The sequence below is a fragment of the Impatiens glandulifera genome, chromosome 7 (genome assembly GCF_907164915.1).
Source record: "Impatiens glandulifera chromosome 7, dImpGla2.1, whole genome shotgun sequence".
NCBI classification, from domain to species: Eukaryota; Viridiplantae; Streptophyta; class Magnoliopsida; order Ericales; family Balsaminaceae; genus Impatiens; species Impatiens glandulifera.
The window spans coordinates 34,045,082-34,058,769 of record NC_061868.1 but is presented as its reverse complement, the minus strand read 5'-3'; the positions used below and the strand labels follow the sequence as shown (position 1 = coordinate 34,058,769).

Sequence of the window (13,688 nt, the reverse complement as noted above, 5' to 3'; positions counted from 1 at the left end):
TTGTAGAGAGTAGTCCATTTGTCTTTCTTTCCTCCTCTTTTGCTACTTCCCCAGATAAAGTTCCTTATTAGCGTGTCGAGCTCCTTCATTACCTTCTTCGGAATGACCATTTTTTGCGCTCAGTAGCCAACTATGCCCATGACCACGGTTTTGATAAGTTCGATCCTCCCTACATAAGAATGTTTTTCGCTGCCCAGCCAGATATCGTTTTTTACCTTTTCAATTAGCGGCTTGTAGTGTGAGATCTCAATCCACTTTGCGGTAAACACAGTTCCTAAGTACCTTACGGGAAAGCTATTTTGATGCCCATGATATTGAAGATATCCTGCTTTGTTTCGTCCTTCATGCTTCCATAAAATGCCACACTTTTTCTTTCATTAATAGTTAAACATGTAACCTCAGAAAAGAACGTTAGTCCATCCCTAATAGTTTTAATAGAATCAATGTATGCGTGCGCTAGAATGAACAAATCGTCAGCACAACATAAATGGGTTACTTCTCTACCTCATAGAATGGGTGAAAGATGTATGGACGATTCTTTCGGAACATCGCGAAGATGCTCTCAAAGATCGCCATGATAGCTACGAAAAGGTAAGAAAAGAGGGGGTCCCCTTGCCTTACCCCGTTTCCCCCTTAAAATAGTCTTTGTGGACTCATTTGACGCTAACAACAAAGCAGGATGATGAAACACATTGCATAATCCAATCAATAAAAATCATAGGAAAAATAGAAACAACCAGAAAGTCCCTAATTACTTTCCATTTAACAGAGTCGAAAGCTTTCTTGATATCTATTTTGAAAGCCACTCTCGTGGATATTTTCTTTTTCCCGTAGCTTTTTAAAAGGCTCTTCATGAGAAGAATATTATGAGAGATTGTCCTATCGGGGATGAATGCAGATTGGTTAAGATTTATAATTTTTCATATGATATTTTTAAATCGTTTAGAAATGATTTTTGAAATTATTTTATAAATCACATTGCAGTAGGATATTGGTCTGAAATCTTGTACTTTCTCGGGTACCGTAGTTTTGGGGATCAAGGTTAGGACCGCTGTATTCCATTGCTTTAACATCTTCATGTTCATAAAAAACTCTAGAACCCCATCAGTAACGTCTTTACCCACAACCGACCAATTGTCTTTGAAGAATTGTGTATTAAATCAATTGGGATCCGGGTTTTTATTCCCATCAATACTAAATAGAGCTTCTTTAACCTCAACCCTCGTGACCACCCTTATCAGCTCGCGACTATCTTTTGCAGAGATTTTCCTATCAATAATCTAATACAAGGTATTCAGGTGACTTTGATGCTGCTTTCTTGTACCCATAGCTGTTTATAGAAATTGATAGACAAATCTTGTACACCCTTTTGACCCTGGACATATTTACCATCATCATTCTTCAGCCTGTATACATTGTTTCTCATGTTTCTAGCCTTGCATTTTCTGTAGAAGAAAGTTGTGTTTCTATCACCCAACGAGTTCCATCTCTGTTTGATTTTTGTCTAAAAAATTCTCTTCAAGCTGACTCAACTTCCTGAAGTTTTCAAGCACATTCCTTTCTGTTTTATTGAGTTTTTCATCACTTAATAACCTTTTCTGAACTTCTTTCAGTTCTTCTTTAGCAGCCAGAACTCTATTGGAGATATTGCTGAACTTTTTCTTGTCAAAACTTTGGAGATGATTCTTCAGGAGTTTAAGCTTCTTAGAAACCCTGTACATGTTAGATCCCCTGACATCTGTAGACCATACGCTTTCGAGAATACCCTTGAATTTGTCGTTTTCCATCCAGAAATTGAAAATTTTAAAGGGCCTTTTCAACATTTCTTCCTTTTCTCAGAAAATTTAATCGGGAAGTGATAGAATATACCCGGATTCAGAACATGAAGTTGACTTCTCGGAAATTGGTTAATCTAGTTCTCATTTACCAGACATCTTTCAATTCTACTTCTTCTAATTTGCTCATTCCCTCTCGTAGAAGACCCAGTGAAGAAATTCCCAGAATTTGTAGGCTCGATACAACCCATATCTCTGATACAGTCATTAAAGTCAATCATATCCCGAGTTATTTCAGATTTTGGGCTACGATCAGATTCGTTTCTGGTTACGTTGTAATCACCAAGGACAGCCCAAGATTTATCACTACCGATCCAGTTTCTAAGACAATTCCTGAGGAGTCTTCTGTCAGTGCTTGAGTTGCTACCATAGACATTAGCAAGATTAAACACGATTCCTGTGATTTTGTCTTTGACCTCCACTAGGATTGCTTGATCATTCGAAAAGAGAGCCCTGATCTCAGAAACTTTGTTATCTCAAATAACTTAGATTCTGCCCATTTTGTCATTTGAGTTGTGAATGATTTCTCAGCTGCTATAAATACACAGCTTGCTAACCTTCTCAACGTTCCGGCTTTTGATTTTTGTCTCAAGAATACCCATAATAATGATCTTCTGGTTCTCAATGATCCTCCTGATTTCTATGCATTTTAGAAGGTCATTGAGTCCCCTTATGTTCCATGTCACTATATTCATGAATGAATACAAGTGTTGGGTTCCTTACTTTCTAGACTGTCCTGGACCTCTTCATCAAAGAAATCGTAAGCATCACTTCGTTTCTGATCATAAACACTCTAAATCATATGCGTAGAATTTATCGTCTGACAAACTCAGGAACTCTTAAGGAAGTTGAGGATATCCATCTCTTATTTTCGTTAGGCTAGAAGAGTGGATTGAATATTCGTTTAACCTTTAGAGAGGGAGTGAATGAAAATCAAATAAGGGACCCTGCAATGCAACGCTCGCGAAAAGCAGCTTGCCTGATGGATGTTCGGATAGTACTAAGAGCATTCGGGCACGTATTATCGTAAAAGGTGGTAGACAAGGAGTTGCTCCCAATGAATAAGGATATAAAGAACAAGATGGAAACAAGCATGGGAGGGGTGGGTGAAGCCATTGGAACCAAATAATTAATAAGATGATTTTCCCTTTCTTGTTTTGTGATAGGAAAGGGATGAGATTAATGATGAAAGAATTGGAATAATCCTCAATTTATAAGGAGAAGAGTTGGGTTATTGCCTTTCTATAAGAATTTTTCTAAGTTGGGTGGCCGCGTGAAATGCAAATTAAATATGATCAAATCCTCTTTTGACTGCCTGTCTTATATTAGAAGATAACAGAGTTTGTTTTGATGCCTATGAAGGTCAACTCTGGGAATTTGTCAATTATGTGCCATGCCCACAAGAGTTCAATCTGATTGATTCACAATTCAACCCTTTTAGTATTTTTAATTAATTAAATGGGTTCCAATTCATCATTACTTATATTTATTGGGTCAATGTTAAAAGCTATGAAACTATACATTTAATATTAATTATAAGTTTTCATACCAAAAAAAAAAAAAATAAGTGACAATCTTTTAAAACTAATTTTGCAACGCCAACAAAATAAATTGGAATTCAACAAAGTATGCAATGAAAACGCTGTTAACGCTAGTTAATTAAATCTAACTAAAGTCATTAATTATCAATATTAGTTAATTTTGTTCAACACAACGAGATGTTCAATCAACCCTTTATATATTTATAATTAAATTAGTTCAACTCATACTCGTACTGACATATACATATACATATACATATACATATACATATACATATACATATACATATACATATACATATACATATACATATACATATACATATACATATACATATACATATACATATACATATACATATACATATACATATACATATACATTTACATATACATATACATATACATATACATATACATATACATATACATATACATATACATATACATATACATATACATATACATATACATATACATATACATATACATATACATATACATATACATATACATATACATATACATATACATATACATATACATATACATATACATATACATATACATATACATGTACATATACATATACATATACATATACATATACATATACATATACATATACATATACATATACATATACATATACATATACATATACATATACATATACATATACATATACATATACATATACATATACATATACATATACATATACATATACATACATATACATATACATATACATATACATATACATATACATATACATATACATATACATATACATATACATATACATATACATATACATATACATATACATATACATATACATATACATATACATATACATATACATATACATATACATATACATATACATATACATATACATATACATATACATATACATATATTTTTGAGAAAAACGACTTATCGTTATTTCATTAAAAATTCCCAAAAATGGGAAAAAAACCACGAGTTTAAGAGATCATTCTAGACAGTCCGAGAATGATTTTGAAGTCGTAACATTCAGAGTAAAAAGCTAAAAAGCTAAAAACGTAAATGAATTATCTGATTACAATGTTTTCAATTCTAGTGAGTTTAAAAAACGGTAAATTCCAGTTCCTACAAATATTCCAGTTATGCTCCGTGTTTGGAATTCTTGTCCACGTTCCCGTGAGGACGCTGCAATCCGATACAATATATTTCCATAACTCTTCAACGCTCATGCGGGTTCTATCATATACCCTTGTATTTCGGATAATTGAGAATTGACTATGAGAAGGTGATGCAAAGAAGCCTTTATATAAAGCTGCATCTTTTAAATTATATTTTAAACTTGTGTAAGATATTTGATTTGTTAGTTGTATTTGTGTGAAAATGATACGTGTTTTTATTTTCTTTTTTTAAAACACTTTTCCGTATCTGGTTTGAATTTTATTTTAGTAAATGACATTAAATGGTTTTCAAAAAAGTATTGAAGAATAGAAGTGCTATTTTAAAAAGAATAATTAAAAACTTATAAAACTAAATTCAATTCTATTAATATTTTCTAATAAAAAAAATGTTTCTACATTAAGTGACACTAAAATATAATTAAAATAAAAATCACAATTATAAAATTAATAAATCATTTGGTGACTGTAACGGGGTTTAGAGGAATACAAATAACCTAAAATTTTTATTAAATATAAGGACCATCTGAAATAATTTGGTGAATTAAGTTCTATTTACTGTACTGCAATTGGTATAAATTAATCAAAAATTAAATCGATTAACCTTTCTAAAATATATTTGAGAGAATAAATATATCTTATAGATAGTATATCTTTAAAGGAGATCTGAAATACTAGATATAAAACTGAATTTCATTTTATTATTGAATTGATAACCATTTTGTAATTTCAATGAATGAAAATGTCATTTCATTTTCTATACAGTTTTGTCGGTTTTGAATTTTTCCAACATATTTAAACAATTATTTCTTTCAAATATTATTAATTAAATTATGTATTTTATTAATTCAAATATTAAAATACATTTTATTTCTTAAAAAAATTAATTATTTTATCATTATATATTAATCTTTTAAAATTATTTTACAAAAATATTCATCTTTCTCAAACTCACTACCCGATCAATTTATTTTAATAATTCATTGATTATTTTAAAAAACCTCTACCAAATTTTAATGTTAAAGTGTCTTTAATTTTTTAAATAGACATTGAAGGTGCACATTTAGTTGACCGTATTTAAAAAAAAATTAAAAAATTAAAATGCACAAAAAATAAAAACCCATCAGGGTGACAACATCAGGGTGACAAAACGGAAATAGTCGATTTAAGTGACCATAACTAAGAGATCTCATCCTAGTTTTGAATAATTCGGAAAAGATATATAAATACAAAATACAAGAATATAATTGAATAATTGTTGTCAAATCCCATTAATGTTCTTTCCCCAATTTAACGTGACCATCAGATGAACATAAATTACTTTTAGAACATATATACTATTGATTGTTGAACATGTAAAAAAGAGTTAATAGGATATGCTATCCACATCCGTATTACTTTGTATACCAAAAGGTCCATCCTATGTTTAAGTATATATATCAGGTTGATAAACTTGGTGAGCAAACTAATTAAATCCATTAGAGTTCATCTATCTCGATCTGTCCGTCGGTTAGAGCTGAAAATGGCGCATTCAAAGAATCTGATCATGTCTTGTATTATAGTTATCGTTATTCTTGTCATAGCAATTAATGGTTAGTAATATATGTTGTGTCGCTCTCAATATTTCTATAATTATTATCATTAACATTATTGTATTGGACAGTGGCTGAGGCGACGTCGAACAAGATGACCATGTTTGAATCGCTAAGGAGTTGTGTGTCGAAAAGTCAGTTATACGATGGGCTGTGTTTCAACAAGAAGAACTGTGGTGGTGTGTGCAAGAATGAGGGCTTTACCAGTGGCGATTGCCGTTTCTTCACATGCTATTGCATCAAGGAATGTCCTCGCTCTCTCGTAGTTTATAATCCATGAAAAATCCCTATTTCATACCCCAAATAATCATTTAATCAATCAACTACAATAATATGTTTCCATTTAATAAACAAATGAAGCCCAAATGAAAAATAAAAAGATTGAAAAGCTGATACATGTGTGCAAATATAAATAGAATTGTTTTTATTAACAACAGAAAAAGTGTTTTAAATAAATGACATTAACATTGCAAATATAAAAAACAATAATGAATAAAAGAATAACAACACAAAACTATTAGTTGTGGTGTTCAAGGCTTAATTCAAGTTGCTGCACACCCTTCTAATGATCCCATTTTGTCCTGTGGTTGGTTTGATGTCTCCCATCTTCACCATAGCTGATGCAAAATCATCGCTAAATTTTGCACGGTTGCGACTATATTCTGTCACAATGTTATCGGTAGAACCACCGCTAAACAATATTTGATCGGATTGGAGAAGACCCTTTCTTTGAATTAAATTCTTAAAGTAGTTGTTGTCAAAAGAATTAGGTGTGACTAAGTCAAGAGGTGCCAAATTCCCGTTTCCATCTTGTTGGTTGTTAGGACATCGACGTTGTCGAGTTCTTGCGAAATTATCATCAATGTTTGTTCCGTTGTATATTCTGTCTCGAAAAGTGACACATTGAGCTTGTCCAATGGTGTGCGAACCCGATAAGGCCACCATATCTCTTTCATTGAGACCTTTCTTGTTGAAGTTTTCAATATGTTCACGCAGGGTGCTTGTAAATAATGGAAGATCTCTTTTAGCTTCGTCTAAATTTGCAGTGGTGGAGTCTCTTCTTCCAAGTTTTACATTCCATGTTGGACCACCCACCTAATACATCAACCGTCATTCTAATTAGCAAGTTATATATCTCAACATATTCACAAGTAAGCCAAGTTTTAACAAGTTTGAATTATAAACTCACGGCAACTGAAGCATCTCTCGCAGCTACGGCAAGTATATCCGCACATGAAACAATTCCAGGACATATTTGCTCGACTTGAGCCTTGGCCGCATCAATAACATTGAATCCCCTAGCAGAATTTTGGTTTTGTATTGCGTTTCTCTCACTCGCGGGGGTTGTGTTTTCATCGAGTAAGACAGAAGCATCACATCCCTGAACATACCCATGAACATACCCATATGGAAAGTTATATTTACAATGCGGGCATCATATAATTAATGTCGAATATATAGGAATTAATGTAATTAATGGGAAATTACCTGTACAAAACAATCGTGAAAATGTAGGCGAATAAGGGATGCTGCCATGCGACGCTCGCGAGATACAGCTTGTCTGATGGATGTTCGTATGGTAGTAAGAGCATTTGGACAAGTATTATCGTAAAAGGTGGTAGACAAGGAGTTGCTCCCAATGAATAAGGATATAAAGAACAAGATGGATACAAGCATGGGAGGGGTCGGTGAAGCCATTGCAACCAAGTAATTAACAACTTATGGTTTTTCCCTTTCTTATTTTGTCGATAAGAGAAATTCCTTGATATGAAAGACAGGAAGAGATGTGAGGCACTTAGAAAAGGAATGGGATTAATGATGATTGATGAGAGAGTTTGAAAGATAATTCTCAATTTATAAGGAGAAGAGTTGGGTTGGTGGGTTTCTATAAAAAAAAAATATATATAAACTGGGTGGCCGCGTGAAATGCAAATTAAACATGATCAAATCCTGTTTTGACTGCCTGCCTGCCTGTCTTATATTAAAAGATAACAAGGAGTTTGTTTTAACTGCCTGCCTGTTAAAGGTCAACTCTAGCAATTGTCAATTTTGTTTGCCATGCCTACATGAGCTTCAATTTGATTCATTCAAAATTCAACCCTTTAATATTTGAATTAAATAAATGGGTTCCAAATTAACTTATTAAAACTATAAAATAAAAATAAAAATAAATTGTACTTATATGACTCAATTAAACGTATAAATTATTAAAAGTTTATATATTTAAAATGAGTAGACTTAGTGATATTAAAAATGTTATTGTTTTATATTTAATATTAAATAAATATCATATTTCTCTCTTTTCTTTTCTCTTCTCTATTAATGGTTTAAATTTAATTTATTATTTATTTATAATATACTTAAAAATTTATTATTCATAGACAAATATTTAAAAGATTAGTTATATTTCCCCAAAAAATAATAAAATTTACACATTAAATATTAAATTTAAATAAATTTTATTATTATTATTTCTTAGTCTACTTTTAATTAATTTATTTTCAGTTATATAAATTATTTGAAATTTTAATTATATATATATATAATATATTTATTAATATATATATATATATATATATATATATATAACAACCTTATAATATATTATGTCACAAATTTGAATATATATTAATAATTATAATTTATATATATAATTAAAAATTTAAATAATTTCTATAACTGAAAATAAATTTATTAATTAAAGTTGGCTAATAAAAATTAATAATAATAAAATAAATTTAATAAATTAATATATAATTTTTTTAAAAATTATAATAAAAGAGAAAGAGAGGTCTTTAATAACTCTAAATATACCAATTTTAAATAGTATATTAATATTTTATACGTTTAAATAAGAATTCAAAGCAACTCCAACAAGGTTACAGTGATAATAGTCGACTTAAGAGACTGAAAGATTATGAATTCGATTTAATCTGAAAGCGATTTAAGGTTAAGTGGGGACATAAATGTTGAGTGTCATGCTAGTTCTCTTTTATAAAAAAAAAAAAAATAGGAATTCGAAACAAAAACCCGATGAAAAACAAAGAGAAAAAGGGAGCGTGAGGCGATTCGACCCCTAACCTCATGTCCCTCCAACTTTGGACCAGGAGGCATGCCTAGGCCTCTTTAGAGCCCTCGAACCTTGGATCTCCCAAACTTACCCATAAGCCCACAGACCATAGATCTTAATTGTGTCTAATTCTCAACCAATCTTAAGCCCCTATTTGTATTTTATTGTAATTGTTTTTGAACTATTTTCTATTTTAAATAATATTTGAAAATTTGAAAAAATTATAAATAGATCAAAATAATTTTCTAAATTCCATTAAAAATTCTCACAATTTTAAGACTCATTTAGAACATTTTCTCATTTTCCCCAAACTTCATGATCTTATAATTTGAGTTATTCAACTTCAAAAATTATAAGAAAATACCTAAATAATTCTTATAATTGATTCAACACTACTATTCATTAATATTCATCTTTATAATACTTTCAAATTGTACTTACTTTTCCTTCTAGTGTGACATGTATTACATATCGAACTTTAATGTTTAGTCTGGATACATTAGAGGCATGTATAGAAACATATTGGACATTTTCCCTTAAAATTGTACTTACTTTTCCTTGTAGTGCAATATGTATTACACATCAAACTTTAATGTTTAGACTGGTCTAAATATCATGGATACCTTAAAGGCATGTATAGAAACATAATGGACATTTTCCCTTAAATATATGTTATATGACTTCGATGTATGTTTATGTTAGTTAAAAGATTGAATTTATATTATTAAAATATCTCGCATTAATTAAATTTATAATGATTAATAAATTAAAAATAAAAAATCTTATTAGCTTATTTGGGTAAAGGGTTGTACTTGTTGTTTTGTTAGATTGCAAGTTCGAAACATTTATAATTTTATTTTTAACTATTTTAAATTTATAGACGGATTAACCAATAATCCAACTCAAATATCTACTTACTCTAACATACATTTAGTAATAATTTTATATAGAATTATTTAGTAAAAAGTTGAACTTATCCTGTTAAAATGTTTCGCGTTCATCAAATTTGGTGTTGAATTAAAAATATAAAATATTATTAGTCTAGTTAGTTAATGTGTTGTACTTGCAAATTCGAAAAATACATATAACATTTTTAATTTTATTTTTAGCTGTTTTAAGTTTTTGTGCGGGTCAATCCACAATCCGACCAAAATATCAATTTACTCTCACATATATATCTAAATTAATCAAACTCTCGACTCGGCAACCCAGACATTTTGAAAATTAAGCATCATTATATATATATATATATATATAGATTCCAACCGTTTCCACAACAATCTTCGTCACCCACGAATCAAAAACCCTATACTCCTTTATGACCCAAACATCTAATCTTTTATTTGAATTGAGCACAAATACACTCAACTAGCCTTCATATACTCCAAGGTAACCATTTTCATGTGTTTTTCATCTCTCTCCTAATGTAATAAGAAATATGAACAAATATGAAGGGTTGCAACTTTTTTCTTATGTGTTTTGTATTTCTCGTTATTGAGATTGAAAGAAATCATGTAACCATAAGAATTGATAGTCCTAACCTCATTTATCATCCAATGCAAATATCCATTCAAGAAGATAGGAATGTAGTCACTGCACACAACCATTGGAGCACCTTCAACTCTCCTCCAATTAGTAGTAAGAAGAGTTGGGGGTTTATTTATAACATTTAGATTCCAGGGCTTTAATATCTTCAAAGCCTTGTATTTATCAGAAATTGGACAGTACCCAAATCTGTAAGACATGACATAGTAGTCTTTTATCCCTTTGACGGAATACAGGATTGTTAGGTTTTGTATCTCCCAAATTCGACCAGCTTGAAACAATCTGTAAAAATGTAAGAAAGAAGAACACAAGAAGACACAGATTTATAGTGGTTCACTATATTGAGCTACATCCACTTCAGCCACTACCAGATTTCACTATGAAGAAAAAAAAGGAATATAGAGTTTTTACCTCACACTTTATCTCTCTAGAATTATTTCACTTCATTGTAAACCCTTAATAATCACATATTTATAGGGTAAACATTCAAGTAATAAATCTAAATAATTCTTGATCAGGCCCAAGCCCAAAACCAAATACAAACTAAATAACCTCTAATTAACAATTGTAGAGTTTATTATAAGTGTAGGCTCCATAACTCAACAATCTCCCACTTGGAGACTAACTTCATCATCTCTTGATCGGTTGCGGCTTTTCATCTGGTGTCTTAATGAAGAAGACCAGCTGAAGTTGCACACAACTCCAGTTTCTCATTTTCGTCAACATATCAACTGGATTCTCACTCCCGGGAATCTTCTCAAGAGCTAATACTCCATATTCTAAAGTTGACCGGTTGAAATGATAACGAACCTGTATATGCTTCGTCCTACCATGATAAACAGGATTCTTTGCCAAATGAATGACACTCTGACTGTCGCATCGCAACACACTTCTCTCGTAGTCTTGACCCAATTCTCGCAAAAATGGTTGTAACCACATCATCTTCTTAGCAGCCTCTGTCACAACAACATACTCTGCCTCACAACTAGAAAGAGCAACAATCTTCTGCAATTTTGAAACCCAACTGATTGCAATACCTCCCAGAGTATAAATGTACCTTATTGTGCTCTTCCTACTATCAACATCACCACCATTGTCAACATCAACATATCCTTTCAAACCCATATTAGACTTTCAAAAACACAAAGCGAGACCCGTACACTAGTAAAAAATGTGTTATTAGTGGCGAAATTTAACGACGGTATATAAAACCGTAGTTAATACTTTACATGTAACTGCGGTATATAAAACCGCAGTTAATATCTCACTTTTAACTGCGGTATATAAAACCGCAGTTAATAGTCTTATTTTTAACTACGGTATATAAAAACCGCAGTTAAAAGTCTTAACTTTAACTGCGGTATATAAAACCGTAGTTAAAAGTCTTACCTTTAACTGCGGTATATAATACTGTAGTTAAAAGTCTTTCATTTAACTACGGTATATAAAACCGCAGTTAAAAGTCTTACATTAAACTATAAACCGCAATTAAAAGTTTTACCTGATATATAAAACCACAGGTAAACGTCTTACTAAGATTATCAAACATAAAAAATCTTATTAATAAATCTTAATTTGTATTATTTTAGAAATTAATTGGATACAACATAAACTTTTTAATTTTTATTATTTTAAAATTTAATTATGATATAAATATTTAAAGATTTGTGTATGATAATATTATAAAAATTAAATAATAAAGTATTTATTATCAATTAATGTATAATAAATTTTATTATTAATATTATATATATGGATATTTTTATTAATGCATTAAAAATATATATTACCAATATTATTTATAAATATGTTATATTATTAAAAATGTATATAGATTATTTATTAATTTGATTAAATTATTTTAATGATTAAATAAATATAAAACTAATACAATTGAGATTTGTTATAGACTTGTTCAATTTTATTTTACTTTTGTATAATTGTAATGGTAAGTTTTAATTTTTTAGAATATGTATTATATATAAATATGAATTAAGTAAATATATTAAAATTTTAAAATTTGGAATACTTTATGTAGGAATAATATATATATAATTTATTTACTAATAATTATTCTAAAATCATACTTTAAAATAATCTTCCAAATAAAATATATATATATAAATATATTATTGTGCTTAATAATATATATAAATTATTTACTATTCAATATTTATATAAAACACACATTATTTTAACTATTATATATAAAATCGTAATTAAAATTACTTTTATATAGGGTAGTATAAGTTATATAGGTTAGTCAGGTTTGTAGGCTCGACAATTACATCGGCCCCACACGGGCCCAACATTTTAATTTTTAGTATATATAATATTATTAATTATATATTATATATTATTATCTATTTTACCCGTATAATATCATATTCTTTTATATTTATTTATAATAAGTTAACTTTTTTTCTCTATATTATATATAATAATGTACATTTTTTCTCTCTACATATTATATAATAATATTTTATTTATTTCTCTCTTTACATTATATATAATATATTAATTTTTTTCCTCTTCATATTATATCTAATATAATAATATATTAAATTTTCTCTCTAATTTGTAAGCGATTTTATTATTTTATTATATAATTTATTTTATTCTTAATATTAGTAGGTCCATTTTCTATCTATCTCTCTAGATCTTTATTGTATTTATTGTAGCTCATTTATATCACTAACTCTAACTATATTGTTTACATTATAGTCGCTTTTCCATCTTTAATATTTTTAATTTTTTTTTACCATAAATCCAACCATAACCTAAATTTATTTTTAAGGTTACATTTTAATACTCTTAAATTTATTTATTTATTTTTTCTTATTTTTATATTTATCTTTATAATCTTTTCTCATTTTAAAATATTTATCAAAAAAATTATTATAAAAACATCATACATA

General features: G+C 29.2%; 1 protein-coding gene across 1 annotated transcript; it reads right to left on the bottom strand.

The window, feature by feature from the left end:
* Window positions 1-6,687: 6,687 nt before the first annotated feature.
* LOC124909786 (lignin-forming anionic peroxidase-like) lies at window positions 6,688-7,853 on the bottom strand. The gene is made up of 3 exons (XM_047450428.1): window positions 7,644-7,853; window positions 7,345-7,536; window positions 6,688-7,250 (listed from the first exon to the last, which is right to left on the bottom strand). Exons 1-3 carry the CDS (start codon window positions 7,851-7,853, stop codon window positions 6,693-6,695), a joined length of 960 nt encoding a protein of 319 aa, XP_047306384.1. The 3' UTR covers window positions 6,688-6,692.
* Between the last annotated feature and the right edge of the window lie 5,835 nt (window positions 7,854-13,688).

Excerpts from the sequence above, each read along its gene's own strand:
- LOC124909786 (XM_047450428.1), bottom strand. The coding sequence starts at position 7,853 with ATGGCTTCACCGACCCCTCCCATGCTTGTATCCATCTTGTTCTTTATA. Across the intron at positions 7,537-7,643 it reads TTCACGATTGTTTTGTACAG|GGATGTGATGCTTCTGTCTT; the intron begins GTAATTTCCCAT and ends GGGTATGTTCAG. Across the intron at positions 7,251-7,344 it reads CGAGAGATGCTTCAGTTGCC|GTGGGTGGTCCAACATGGAA; the intron begins GTGAGTTTATAA and ends TTGATGTATTAG.